Raw genomic sequence first — 12,566 nt, 5'->3', positions numbered from 1 at the left:
ATTTATCAAGTTAATAGTAATATTTACTAACTTTTGCCATTCTAGAATAATATTTTTGGATATGAGCGGAAAAGGTTGGATTTGTCAAAACTAACAATTGACTAAATTCCTAACAAAGGTTTTCTCCACAATTCTCGCAGCCAATTCCATTATAGAATCTTTATTTTAAGAGTGGGATTTAATTCCTAGCTAAATTTCTTATTACTATGAGCTTTGTCTAAGAAGGATAACAACCAATTTCATTAGTTGGACAGTTCGCATGCATTCATTTTTTCATATAATAGTTAATCCCCTTTCTTATAAACAGTGTTGATATTTTATTATTTTCTTCTGAAAATCAATATATATTCATTGTCGCTTAACTTTTAAATCATGTAGCAAATTGAACTAAACATGTTTTTACCATGAATTCAATTCAAAAAAACATTGATGCCATGCATTAGTTGTATGTGTGTATGTAAGGCTAATGCCAATATTTCATTTGGTATTAGTTTCTTAAATAAGATTATTCTTTTTTTCTCTTTTGAGGTAATAAATATTGGGACTAATTACTTATTTCTTTTTGTTCGTCCTTTCTTGCACTATTATTGCATTCATTTTGGTCATTGAATGAGCTGGTAGGGGTCCCTAAAACCGACCCCCCTCCAAAGTTTTTTTTAAAAAAAGTTGTACTTTTAAAACTATAAAAATGTAGATTTAACCGTTTCTGATTCGAAAATCAAATATATGTGCTGTATAAAATTAAACTCCATAATCTTGGAAAAAATCAACAATCATACATGTACCAAAATTTTAAATTATGTTGAAATGTTTTTTTTTTTAAATCTCAGCTTTAATTTGCACTATCGATATATTAAATTATGTGAGTCATTATAATCTTGCTCTTATATCGCTGAATAAAATAGTACTCCACTTAATGTGTATGATGAATTATCATACTCCTACAATGTAAAATTTCTCTTGTTAATTGTTCACTATTTGTCTCCTCCTCTATCTATAAGACAAGGAAGTGAGCTGACATTTGATTTCTTGAGATTGTGTCTCAAATAATGGTATTCCAATCAGTTCTCAATTTATGTATTATGATCTCTGAATTATGGAGATTCATGTACTATTCTTTAATTCTTTATTGAATATTTATTGGAAACTGTTTCCCTTTTATAAAACAAATTTTTCGCCCATTCAACGAAATATGCATTCTTCTAACCTTATTACATACAACACCATAGAATATTAATATATTTGAATTTAACAATAATTCTTAAAATAGATTTACTCATTAATATGTTGTATTTGAAACCGGCACATATTCTAATAAATACGATTAATATGAGTGGAAAAATGTTAATGGAACGTGAGTCACATTTTTATATATTTATTTATAATAAAATATAAGTAAGTGAATTAGCGAAATTTCAAACTATCTGCTGAATACAATAAAAATAAAATGAGATAAATAATGTCAAATATCCGAAAATAATAAAATATAATATTTAATGGCAGACAAAGAGAATATTACTTTCATAAATATGAAGTCAAATTGATATGATCCATAGTAAATCTCAGTGTTAAAATTATAGAAGGTATATTTTCCAAACACCAATAATTATTCATATTATGGCCCACATTTTTAAGAATCAGATAGAAAACCATAGACTATAATGTCGTTGTAAAAAACAAATTACTTCAACACAAACAATTTGAATCCATGGAGAAAAAAAGTACTATTATTCGAACTAAAGTAATACGAAAATATAAATAAAAATTCCATTGACGAAACATTGTGTCCCCTACCATGAGAGAGAAGACTGTGCGTGCATCCACGATAACATAAACAAAGCCCCACACTCTCACTTTCTTCACATACAAATTCACAATTTAATCCTTTCTTCCACTCCTACCTTCTTCCACCAGTACCCTCTCTCTCTCTTACAATGAGAACTTTGTGTCCCAACTTGGACCGGGAAGACGGCCTCGACACCGTGCTAGAGGTTCCGATCCCCGAAGAAATGCTCGCTTCCACCAAGAACCGGTCCTGGCAGAACATGAAGTCATGGATCACGGCGCGCCAGCCTCCCGCCTCCGTCTTCGGCGGCCGCGCCGCCGAGATTCAGTTCCTTCTCGGAGTCGTCGGAGCCCCCCTCATCCCCCTGCCCATCCGCTGCGACCGCACCGTCCACAACAACTTCAAAGGCTGCCCCATCGTAAGCATTTCATCTATAACCAATAGTCTTGTCAGCCGATGACACGAGTTTTAATATAAAATTAATAGAGAGAAATATTTATGATTATATATTAAAAATAGAAAAATATGGTAAATTAATGAAATTGTGATTGTAGGAGAGTTCGATGGCGAAGTACATCGTGCAGCAATACATAGCGGCCGCGGGAGGAGAGCACGCCTTGAACTCGATCGACAGCATGTACGCGATGGGGAAGGTGAAGATGGCGGCGTCTGAGCTTGTGGCGGGAGATGCCAAAGTGAAGAATAATGTGAGGCCGGGAGCGGGTGAATTGGGTGGCTTCGTGCTGTGGCAGAAGCGCCCCGATTTGTGGAGCTTGGAGTTGATGGTTGGTGGCTGTAAAATCAGCGCCGGCAGCGATGGTAAGGTGGCTTGGAGGCAGACCCCGTGGCAAAACTCCCACGCCTCTCGAGGCCCGCCTCGCCCCCTACGCCGCTCTCTTCAGGTTAGTCGGCCGTTTACTTTGAGTAATAGATTAAATCGACAATTAAAAAAAAAACTCAACATTTTAGTCCTTTTGTGCACTAATAATCAAAAGTGACGATTTGTTGTGTTTCAAACTTCACTATTATTCCTTGTGTTAGGTAATAAAATTGGAGTATATACTAAATGAGTTGTCTAATTATATGGGGCGTGTTCTTTGATTTGTAACATTGATATTTTCATAAGAAGCCCAATGACTTGGAATGATGTGGTGTGGTCAATAACATGAGCAATATATAGTGATATGATGTTTCTTGCATAAAGTTGATCCATCTACTTTAGATATTTTTTGAAGCTTATGAATAGAGGAAGCCAGGCATTTATTTTGATTGACAAAAAAATTTAAGTTTTCAACAGGTTATAAAGTTGTTAACAACTCATTAAATATGTTGTCCAATTTCTTCTTGTCATGTGGTCCCACCTACCACATTGAGTTTACCTAATCATAACCTTCATTAGACATATTCATTATGACATGAACTTGTATCATTAAACACAGTCCTCGTCAATTATAACACTAATATCCAACCCCAAAAATAGAACATGTACTAGTTATGTAAATTGTAATGTAAAAATGCCTTTCCACACTGACAAAAAACACTTATTAAGTGCCACTAGGCTCAAAATATTTCTCTTAAAAATTATTGAAAATTTGTAAATCGGTTCAATTGGTCAGCGGTTCATAGCCTACGCAACTGCTTTTTCCGATTCATATCTTTTATGTGTATGAATTCAATTGGACCAAGCACCACTTTGCCGAACCGGCCGGTCCGGTCTGATTTTTTAAATAGTACTACTCCAGTTTCACTAACTTGTAATAAAATGGTGTGAAACAGGGGCTCGATCCAAGATCAACAGCTAATCTCTTCTCCAACTCGATCTGCATCGGCGAGAAGACCATCAACGGCGAAGATTGCTTTGTGCTGAAGCTGGAGGCCGAGCCCCCGATGCTGAGAGCGAGAAGCAGCAGCAACGTCGAGATCATGAGGCACACAGTGTGGGGCTGCTTCAGCCAGAAAAGCGGCCTACTGATCCAGCTCGAAGACTCCCACTTGCTTCGGATAAAGGCCGCGGCCGGAAACAGAGACGACGTGTTCTGGGAGACGACGATGGAGTCGCTCATTCAGGACTACAGGACCGTGGAGGGCGTCAATATAGCGCATTCGGGGAGGACTTGCGTCTCCCTCTTCCGATTCGGGGAAAACTCGGAAGGACATACAAGGACGAGGATGGAGGAGGTGTGGAACGTGGAGGAGGTGGATTTCAACATTAAAGGGCTGTCGATGGACTGCTTCTTGCCTCCTGCTGATTTGAAGAAGGAAGATGATGACGAAGAAGACGGAGAATGTGGCGTGGTTGGTGGTGGTGGTGGTGGTGGTGGCAAGAACATAGGTGGGAGGATTGGTGGTGGTGGTGGTGGTAAAGGTGGGAGGAGAGTTGTGGCTATTGATGAGGATATGGAGATGTAAGTGTTGATTTTTTTGATGATTAAAACATTTTGTATATATGTATATTATGGTATAGAGAGATAGAAGCAACTGGCCTGGCCTAGTGCTGGTGAAGCCAACCAATGCATTGTTTGTAATGTTGTTTTTTGAGTAGTCTATTAGTAATTAATTCAAGGAGGCTGCATTTTCGCCCCAAGAAGTTTCTTGTACTTAGTGTTGTTGGTCATGTATAGGTATAACAGCATCGAATACAGGATGATCGATTTCTAACTGTCTCCTAAAAAACAACTTTTGACTAAGGCTGGTATAAAAGAAATTTGTTCTTGTAAGAGCATCTCCAATGGTTCTGGACAAGCCATAGGCCAGCTATAGGCTAGCCACAACTCCTCCTGCCACATCATCAACACTTAAAAACTCCTTCTACCACATCATCAGGACAAGCAACTGGACAAACAATAGGCTAGCCACAATAAACAAAATTATAAAAAATAAATGATTACCAATCACACATAATACGGAAATAAATTTACGACGCAGATACGGGAAAATTCAATAATATTTAATTCAAAAATTAAATAAAATAAAAAATCGACTGGCCGATCGGGAGCCTGCAATTGCGGCCAGCGCCAGAAAATCGGCGTGCGCTCGCCGTTTTTCTCGCTGATTTGCCGCTCGCCGGCTGCAATGGTTCGGCCAGCGGACCGGCCAGCGCCGGGAATCGGCTAGCCGGTTCGCTCGCCACCATTGTGGATGCTCTAATAAACGAGGAAGAAGAATTTCAAGGCGGCTTCGGGTACGGTGTGATTAGAGCATCTCCAGTGGTCGGCGGACAAGCAATAGGCCAGCCATAGCCCAGCCATGCCACATCAGTAGCACTAAATTCCTCCTGCCACATCAGCTGGACAAGCAACTGGACAAGCAATAGCTCAGCCATAGCCTTGCCACATCATTAGCACTAAAAACAAATAATTAAACAATCATACAAAATACGGAATTAAACTTACGACACATATACGGGAAAATTCTCTAATAATATTAAATTTTTAAAAATACATTAATTAAAAAAAAGTAAAAAAAAATTACATTACTTAAAAAAAATCTTAATCCACGCACGGGCCCACCCCTTCCGGCACCGCCTCACTCCTTGCCGTCGTCGCCGCTATCCGGGACCCCCAAATCTGCGGCATCTGAGCCCGCGCCAGAGCCCCCCACCTGTGCCGCGCCGGGATTCAAATCCTGTCGCATACTCACGAGCACGGCGTGAAAAAAACTCTTCTCCTCGGGGTCAGTTGCATTCTTCCATTGATCTATGACCTTGATCATTTGAGCCCGCGCTTGTTGACGCGCCAAGAAGACGAGGTCGGCTGTCGAGCTGCCAACAGGGGGATGCCGACTGAACCTCCTGGGACCTCTGGCGAGGGCGTTGCGCCCGTCTTTGACCAACCGGGCGAGTGCGGCGAGTAAACGAGGGAGGGGACGGTGTCTCCTGAGCATCTTCGGGGAGGTCGTGGGAACCGCCGTTGTTACCTCCGGCGTAATCACCTGAATAGTTCAGGCGCTGCTTCTTCGGGTAGCCCGCGTTGACTCCTGCCTAAAACTTCTCAGAGTCCATTAGCACCTCGTAGCAGTTCCAGTAGGTGAAGTCCTTGTAAAGCCCTAGCAGGGGGAACTCTTTCTCCGCCAGCCTCCTGCAGTCGTCGTCAGTTTGGCCGCTGGACTTCATTCGGAGGGCGTTGGTGTACAAGCCCGAAAATCGGGACACCCCAGACCGGATTCGGTTCCACCCCTTCCGGCACTCCTCCCCGCTGCGTGGCCTCCCCTCTGGGCAAAATGCCTTGTAGGTTGCTATTATTTTAGCCCACAAGTTAACGATCCTCTGATTGTTTGAGGCGAGAGGGTCATCGCAAACACTCACCCACGCCTTGGACAGCGCGACGTTCTCCACGTCTGTCCACTTCCTCTGTACCTCCGTCTGCGATGACTCGCCGACCACCTTCTTCCCCTTCTTCTTCTTGGGCGCGCCCCGACCCCGTGGGGCGGGGACCCCGCCCCACGGGAGTGTCCGGTGCCCCGAGATCTATACCCAACTCCTCTAAGGAGAAGGACTCAATCCCCTGGAACTGCGTATCCGTTGGGGTCGATGTGTGCGAAGCAGCAGTACCAAAATCAAAGTTGGGGCGATAGACGTCAGAGCCCCCCGGCGTCCCCTGCCCCCACGGTGTACCATGCTTCCCCTGCATCCCGGGTGCCCACCTCGGCATCATCGGCATCCCGGGATGCATCCCCGGTCCCCCCTGACCCTCCGGCATCCCCTGCCATCCCGGCATACCACCACCAGATGCCATCCCGGGCATCATCTGCTGCCAAGGGTACATGTTGTTTTATTACCCGGGCATCTGATTCCATCCACCTCCCACGGGGACCGCGGGAGTTTGAGACCCGCTCGACCCTGAAGTTGGCTCGTTGTTGAGATCTATTTCGCGTTGTTGATCTTGTACAGAAATTAAGATAGAGAGAGTACTCGTTAAAATAAGTGGTGCGAATGAAAATGTCGTGCAAATCGCGTATATATAGTGTTTCGAAAATTAAAAAAAAATTAGCTCGCCGGTTCCTCGCCGATCGGGAGGCTGCAATAGCGGCGAGCCGATCGGCGAGAGAATCGGCAAACTCCCGGGAATCGGCGTGCCCTCGCCGAAATTCTCGCCGATTTGGCGTTCGCCGGCTGTAATAGTTCGGCGAGCGCAAATAATCGGCGAACCGCTCGCTCGCCGACCATTGGAGATGCTCTTAGAGGAGGTGTTGATGCGAGGGAACAGTAATAATAGAATGATAGTATGTGACGTATTGTTATTGTATCCATATGGTTGGGCAATTGTAGTTTAGATATATTTGGGCATGGGCTTTTTTGGGCTTTATGTCAAGGCCTACTTCATTCAAAATTTCTGCCCAAAAAAGTGAGTTTTCAAAAAATATCGGTAGATCCAACCATTATAGGAGTAAAAAATGCTGCGGAAAATTTTATTGGAAAGATGAATACGGGCTTGAATGTATGCCTTGTATCCTAACTGGCTTATCGGATTATAGAGTTTTAGATTTATGAGAGTTGTACTTAGAGATTAGGGCTGATAAAGTCAGTATTTTTTTATATTTATATCTATGTATTAAAGAATTTTAACTATGATTAAAAAATAAGTGGAAAACAAAATCAAGTCATTTTTTTGGATAAAACATAGACATGGCTCAAGTCGTAACACTAGGAGAGCCAAACAAGACAAACCCCAAAAAGATATTACACAATTTGAAAATACACTAAGCACAACAAAGCAAAAATCAAAACAACTTAATGATCTTCAAAGGCTAAATAAGTGATCACATAAGAATGAATTAACAAAAACTTTAGAAAAAAACTTGAAATCAACTTGGCTTACCTCTTTGCAGATTCAGTGATCACTACTAATTTCAAATTTCACCCGCACACCAACCATTGACCCAAGTACCAAGATGTCATAAAAGTAGTTTTTTCTCGACCTTTCGTCTTAAAATCTCAAAAATCCACCCACATTCCATGGAGTCATTCTTTCATAGTGAACATATTGACCTTTGTTTGGGTTCCTTAAAGCCTTCCATAGTCTAAAGTAGCTAAAATTTTTCACTTGCGCCGTGAATAATGGAAATTCTGGGTACCATCCTTTCACTCACATACTTAAACACCAAAATAGTCGTCTCTCTTTGAACTTCCAATTGGGATTGAAAGCTTTAAAAGTAATCTTATTTCGAATATCCCAAATAGACCATGAGATGAAGTAGAACATAAAAATCTTGAATTCCTTGTCATATTCTATGAAAGGGGTACTGAAAATCAAAAGCAAAGATACATCTTAGCTATTTGGAGAGACGGAGAGATATGTTCCATTGCTTGCAACAATAATTTCAAAGATTGCTTGAAATCTAGCAGTACAATACTCCTATTTTAGTATAGTTTTTTTTTCTAAAAAAAGGACCATTAATCATTTCCTCCTTCCAATGCGATTAATCAAATCATTGGAAAATAATCGTATGGCCAAAGCATCACTAGAATGGACCACTTTTTTCGTCAACTAGTTTTCCACCTTATTTGGTTTGTAAGGGAATATGATTGAATAATATTATCAGTTAATTACAAAATAAATAAACGACAGAATCTTTGAATTCCAATTTCCAGCTTAAAGAGAAAAAGTGAGAAATTATTCGATTACTTTGTGTTACTTTATTTACATTAATGGTGCACCTGTCTTTGCATTTTAGACCACTAATCAATTAGATGTGACTATAAACACACATTCTATATGGAATTCCGATATACTCAGTCAGCGGTCTTAAATAATTTTCTAATCACCTTAAGATGCAACTTGGGCCAACGATAGTTTCACAAATTTAAATAATTTTCTAATCACCTTAAGATTGTATTTTTGAGTCAACAATAAATCCTGCTCCTTATAAATGGCCTAGTGGTATAGTATTACAGGTGCAAAATTATGTGTCTTTATGTAGTGGAGTACAATATGTTAAGTGTTCGCCAAATATTTCGATCACACCATGAAACATGTAAATACTAATCGGATAATTTTACTATATAAAAATTAAGTTGACTGAAGCAACAGATTAATTTTTTTTAGAGAAGCAACAAATTACACAACGTATTGTTTCATATATACTCATGAAACTATAGTTTTTTTTATAGTATCAACAACTACCTTGTTGCTCAATATTATATGGCGCAGTATTCAAACATAAATTATTTGACTTTCCAAAATTATCGATGGCGTAAGATATGAATAGGTCAGACTTTTATTTAATCAACCATGCTTATTATGAAAGGTAATATAACTATTTGTTAAGGTCTTCCCCTTAACGAGCTACTGCGTACCTAGATTTAACCCCCTCACATAATGTCGGGCCGGAGTGTGGAGGCCCCAAGGCGACGGTATCGCATTTTCAAAAAATGCTGCAATATAAGTAAGTACTTGTTAACAAAAGTTGTTACGTAGAGCTCGAATAAATGATATGGAATCTCTACCACACAGATAAACAAAATAGTTGAGCAATTAGCATTAATTTGTTCTTAAATCAGAAATATTAACAAATTTTGAGAAATCACATGACCTGTCTCGTTATCAAACATTAATTGGTAAGAGTAATTAGGTGGCTACTTTTGTCATATCATTCTCGTTAATGACATACATATGCATTTGATTTGTTTGCTGGCATGAAAAAAACGGTAAAAGTGGGGCCCAACCGAAGAGTCCACAATTCCAGTTTGCACACGCATCCCGACTGAAATAAATCCAGTAAAATCGACGTGGCAGAAGCTCAGCCGTGGATCGAGTCAAATCCACGGCGCAGCAGCATCAACGGCCGAAAATAGTGCTTCAGTCAGCGCATACAATCATACTCCGTTTACACGAAGGATCCCGAGAAGCGCGGCTAAATATGTAACGAGCCCCCAATGAATGGAGCCCCGCAGCCATTTGTCCTCTCCCCAGATCGTGAGCGCATTCCCACACACGCTCGTTTCTATCTAAATTGTGTGTGTGTGTGTGTGTGTTTTCTTGATTTTTCTTGAATTTTTACGGATTCGTAGCTTTGTAGTTTGATAGCGGCGAAGAGGAGGAGAAGGAGGCGAGGCGGCTGCTGGCGGAAGAAATGGAGTTTCCCGAAGGAAACGGCGTCGTTGGGGGTGATGGAAAAGTGCACTCCGATTATCATTTGGATATTGAAATGCCGGATACTGCACATCAGATTAGCCACGGTATTCTTTCTTTTTTCTTGTTTCTGACAATTTTTTAAGTTTTGTTTTTTTGGCTTTATGTGTATGTGTGTGTTTTGGAAGTTGGTTGGATTTGGTTTTTTGGCTTTACTGTTTAGTCTCTTTTGGATTTTGATGCGGGGGTTGAATTTGCCATTTTTCATGATTACTTCTATTAATAGAATTGTAATGATGCCATAATTCTTAGGATGTTTGCTGAATGAATTAATGCTAGTAGTACTACTTTTTTTTATACTGAATGGATTTTGAATAATTTTTTTTAAAAAAATTGAAATCATCAAGTTTCTGGAATTCTTGATTCAGTTAAACTCCTTTATGTTTTGCAGTTTTTATGCTACATCAGTTGCTTTCTCAAAAGCAATAGTATCTTGGAGCACTCTACTTTAAAAAACTAAGAAAAGATTTTTAACTTAAAATTAAGTTTATATTTAGTGTATAGTAAAGTGATGAGGGAATTCACTATTTGTTATTTTTCTCTTAATGGAGTATTGTAGGCTAACTTCATCTTTGATGATCTCAATGTAGACTCGTGGTTTCAAGTGGGATTTGTTCTCACAACTGGGATAAACAGTGCCTACGTGCTAGGATACTCGGGCACCATCATGGTTCCGTTGGGCTGGGTAGGTGGCGTGGTTGGGCTTATTCTAGCTACGATGATATCTTTGTACGCGAATACTTTAGTTGCCAAGCTTCATGAATTTGGAGGAAAGAGGCACATCAGGTATAGAGACCTTGCAGGATTTATCTATGGTAAGCAGAAATGTGGGACTTGCTAAATCTTTATTAGAATTGCATTACTTGGAAAATCATGTTTTAACCGCATGATGATGCTTTGGTCGTGCAGGTAAAAATGCATATGCTCTTACATGGGGACTCCAGTATGTGAATCTCTTCATGATCAACGTTGGATATATTATTTTAGCCGGGAGTGCCCTTAAGGTGATATACTGTTTCTTACATGTGATTCTGTTGCAGAAGCATGGCTGTTTCCACCGTTTTCTTGATTCTTTCGATTGTGTTGCACCGTGCAGGCTGTGTATGTTCTGTTTAGAGACGACAATGATATGAAGCTCCCGTACTTTATTGCTTTAGCTGGCCTTGCCTGTGGTGTATTTGCTATTTGCATACCTCATTTATCAGCGCTGCGTATTTGGCTGGCGTTCTCTACGTTCTTCAGCCTTGTATACATCGTTGTAGGTTTTTCACTGGCGCTTAAAGATGGTACAGTTTGCTACCTCTTTTTCTGTTTTCCGAGAATGCTGTTGAGCATTTCGCATCCATTATTTCTGCGGCATGTTTTGTTGATATTTTAGCTTATTGGATCATGCATTTTGGTAGGCATAAATGCTCCTCCAAGAGATTACAGCATTCCTGGAACAAAAGTAGGCAAGATTTTCACAATTATAGGTGCAGCAGCAAATCTTGTTTTCGCCTTCAACACCGGAATGCTTCCAGAAATACAGGTAGATATACAAACTGTAGTCTTTACACTTCTTAATGCTTCCGAGAATGAGACTGAATCATAAACAATCTCATCTCGACAGGCCACAGTGAGACCACCGGTCGTTCAGAACATGATGAAGGCTCTGTATTTCCAGTTCACAGTTGGGGTTCTGCCAATGTATGCAGTTACCTTCATGGGATACTGGGCTTATGGATCCGAGACATCGGCCTACTTGCTGAACAACGTTAAGGGTCCAATCTGGGTGAAGACTTTTGCTAACATCTGTGCTTTCTTGCAAACAGTCATTGCTTTGCATGTAAGAACCTTCCTAATATCATAATGTCTATCAACATCTTTCTAGTAGAAGCTGCTTTTAACATCTTCTCATTTCCAGATATTTGCAAGTCCGATGTATGAGTATTTAGATACAAAGTTCGGCATCAAGGGTAGCGCTCTAGCTGTGCGCAATCTGTCTTTCAGAATCCTGGTGAGAGGGGGCTACTTAGCCATCACCTCGTTGGTGTCTGCGTTGCTGCCATTTTTAGGAGATTTCATGAGCCTAACGGGGGCTGTGAGCACGTTCCCGCTCACCTTCATTCTTGCAAACCACATGTATCTCATCGCGAAGAAGAACAGGCTGAGTTTTCTGCAGAAGAAGTGGCATTGGCTCAACGTTGTCTTGTTTAGTGCAATGTCGGCTGCAGCTGCAGTTGCTGCTGTGAGACTCATTGTTGTACATTCAACAACTTATGATGTCTTTGCTGATTTATAAATTTCTTATAAATGAATACTAATATTTGAGGCACATACACATAAGTGAAGAGACACCTCTCTGTTCTGTTATAACAAGAATATTAAGAAATAATTGTAATATCTTTGTCAAGTGAGCTACCAACCGACATGTGCAAACACAGCCTTCACAACCTCAAATTGCTCCGTATATCTTTCACTAAGTTGTATGGAAAAATACCATCGAGCTTGGGCCAATGTTCAAGCCTTGAAGTGCTTTCCTTGTACAACAACAGCTTGGTTGGAGAGGTGCCAAAAGAAATTGGGAACTTGACACGGCTCACCCTGTTATTCCTTGGCTTCAACAGGTTAAATGGTATGTATATCTTCTTTTCTCTATGCTTACTTAAATT

The 12,566-nt window shown here is 40.4% G+C and overlaps 2 protein-coding genes across 4 annotated transcripts; both read left to right on the top strand.

Moving 5' to 3' along the window:
- Window positions 1-1,791: 1,791 nt before the first annotated feature.
- Window positions 1,792-4,444, top strand: LOC121766171. The gene is made up of 3 exons (XM_042162523.1): window positions 1,792-2,204; window positions 2,341-2,688; window positions 3,563-4,444. Exons 1-3 carry the CDS (start codon window positions 1,935-1,937, stop codon window positions 4,193-4,195), a joined length of 1,251 nt encoding a protein of 416 aa, XP_042018457.1. The 5' UTR covers window positions 1,792-1,934; the 3' UTR covers window positions 4,196-4,444.
- A 5,108-nt stretch (window positions 4,445-9,552) lies between these two features.
- On the top strand, window positions 9,553-12,307 carry LOC121763255 (proline transporter 1-like). 3 transcript variants are annotated; one of them, XM_042159218.1, is made up of 8 exons: window positions 9,553-9,699; window positions 9,803-9,962; window positions 10,506-10,730; window positions 10,825-10,919; window positions 11,012-11,201; window positions 11,319-11,443; window positions 11,525-11,740; window positions 11,819-12,307. In XM_042159218.1, exons 1-8 carry the CDS (start codon window positions 9,664-9,666, stop codon window positions 12,194-12,196), a joined length of 1,425 nt encoding a protein of 474 aa, XP_042015152.1. In that variant the 5' UTR covers window positions 9,553-9,663; the 3' UTR covers window positions 12,197-12,307. The 3 variants fall into 3 exon arrangements, with proteins under 3 accessions (XP_042015152.1, XP_042015153.1, XP_042015154.1); XM_042159219.1 differs by having other exon boundaries at window positions 9,650-9,699; window positions 9,795-9,962; XM_042159220.1 differs by having other exon boundaries at window positions 9,674-9,738.
- The last annotated feature ends 259 nt before the right edge of the window (window positions 12,308-12,566 follow it).

This window comes from Salvia splendens, chromosome 14 (genome assembly GCF_004379255.2).
Source record: "Salvia splendens isolate huo1 chromosome 14, SspV2, whole genome shotgun sequence".
NCBI classification, from domain to species: domain Eukaryota; kingdom Viridiplantae; phylum Streptophyta; class Magnoliopsida; order Lamiales; family Lamiaceae; genus Salvia; species Salvia splendens.
Note: the sequence above shows the minus strand (reverse complement) of the source record. Positions and strands in the feature narration are given on the sequence as shown.

Bases quoted from the DNA above. Each gene is read 5' to 3' on its own strand.
- LOC121763255 (XM_042159218.1), top strand. From the start codon at position 9,664: ATGGAGCCCCGCAGCCATTTGTCCTCTCCCCAGATC. The intron at 9,963-10,505 runs GTATTCTTTCTT...ATCTCAATGTAG, and splicing joins TGCACATCAGATTAGCCACG to ACTCGTGGTTTCAAGTGGGA. The intron at 10,731-10,824 runs GTAAGCAGAAAT...TTGGTCGTGCAG, and splicing joins CCTTGCAGGATTTATCTATG to GTAAAAATGCATATGCTCTT.
- LOC121766171 (XM_042162523.1), top strand. From the start codon at position 1,935: ATGAGAACTTTGTGTCCCAACTTGGACCGGGAAGACGGCCTCGACACC. The intron at 2,205-2,340 runs GTAAGCATTTCA...TTGTGATTGTAG, and splicing joins ACTTCAAAGGCTGCCCCATC to GAGAGTTCGATGGCGAAGTA. The intron at 2,689-3,562 runs GTTAGTCGGCCG...GGTGTGAAACAG, and splicing joins CCCTACGCCGCTCTCTTCAG to GGGCTCGATCCAAGATCAAC.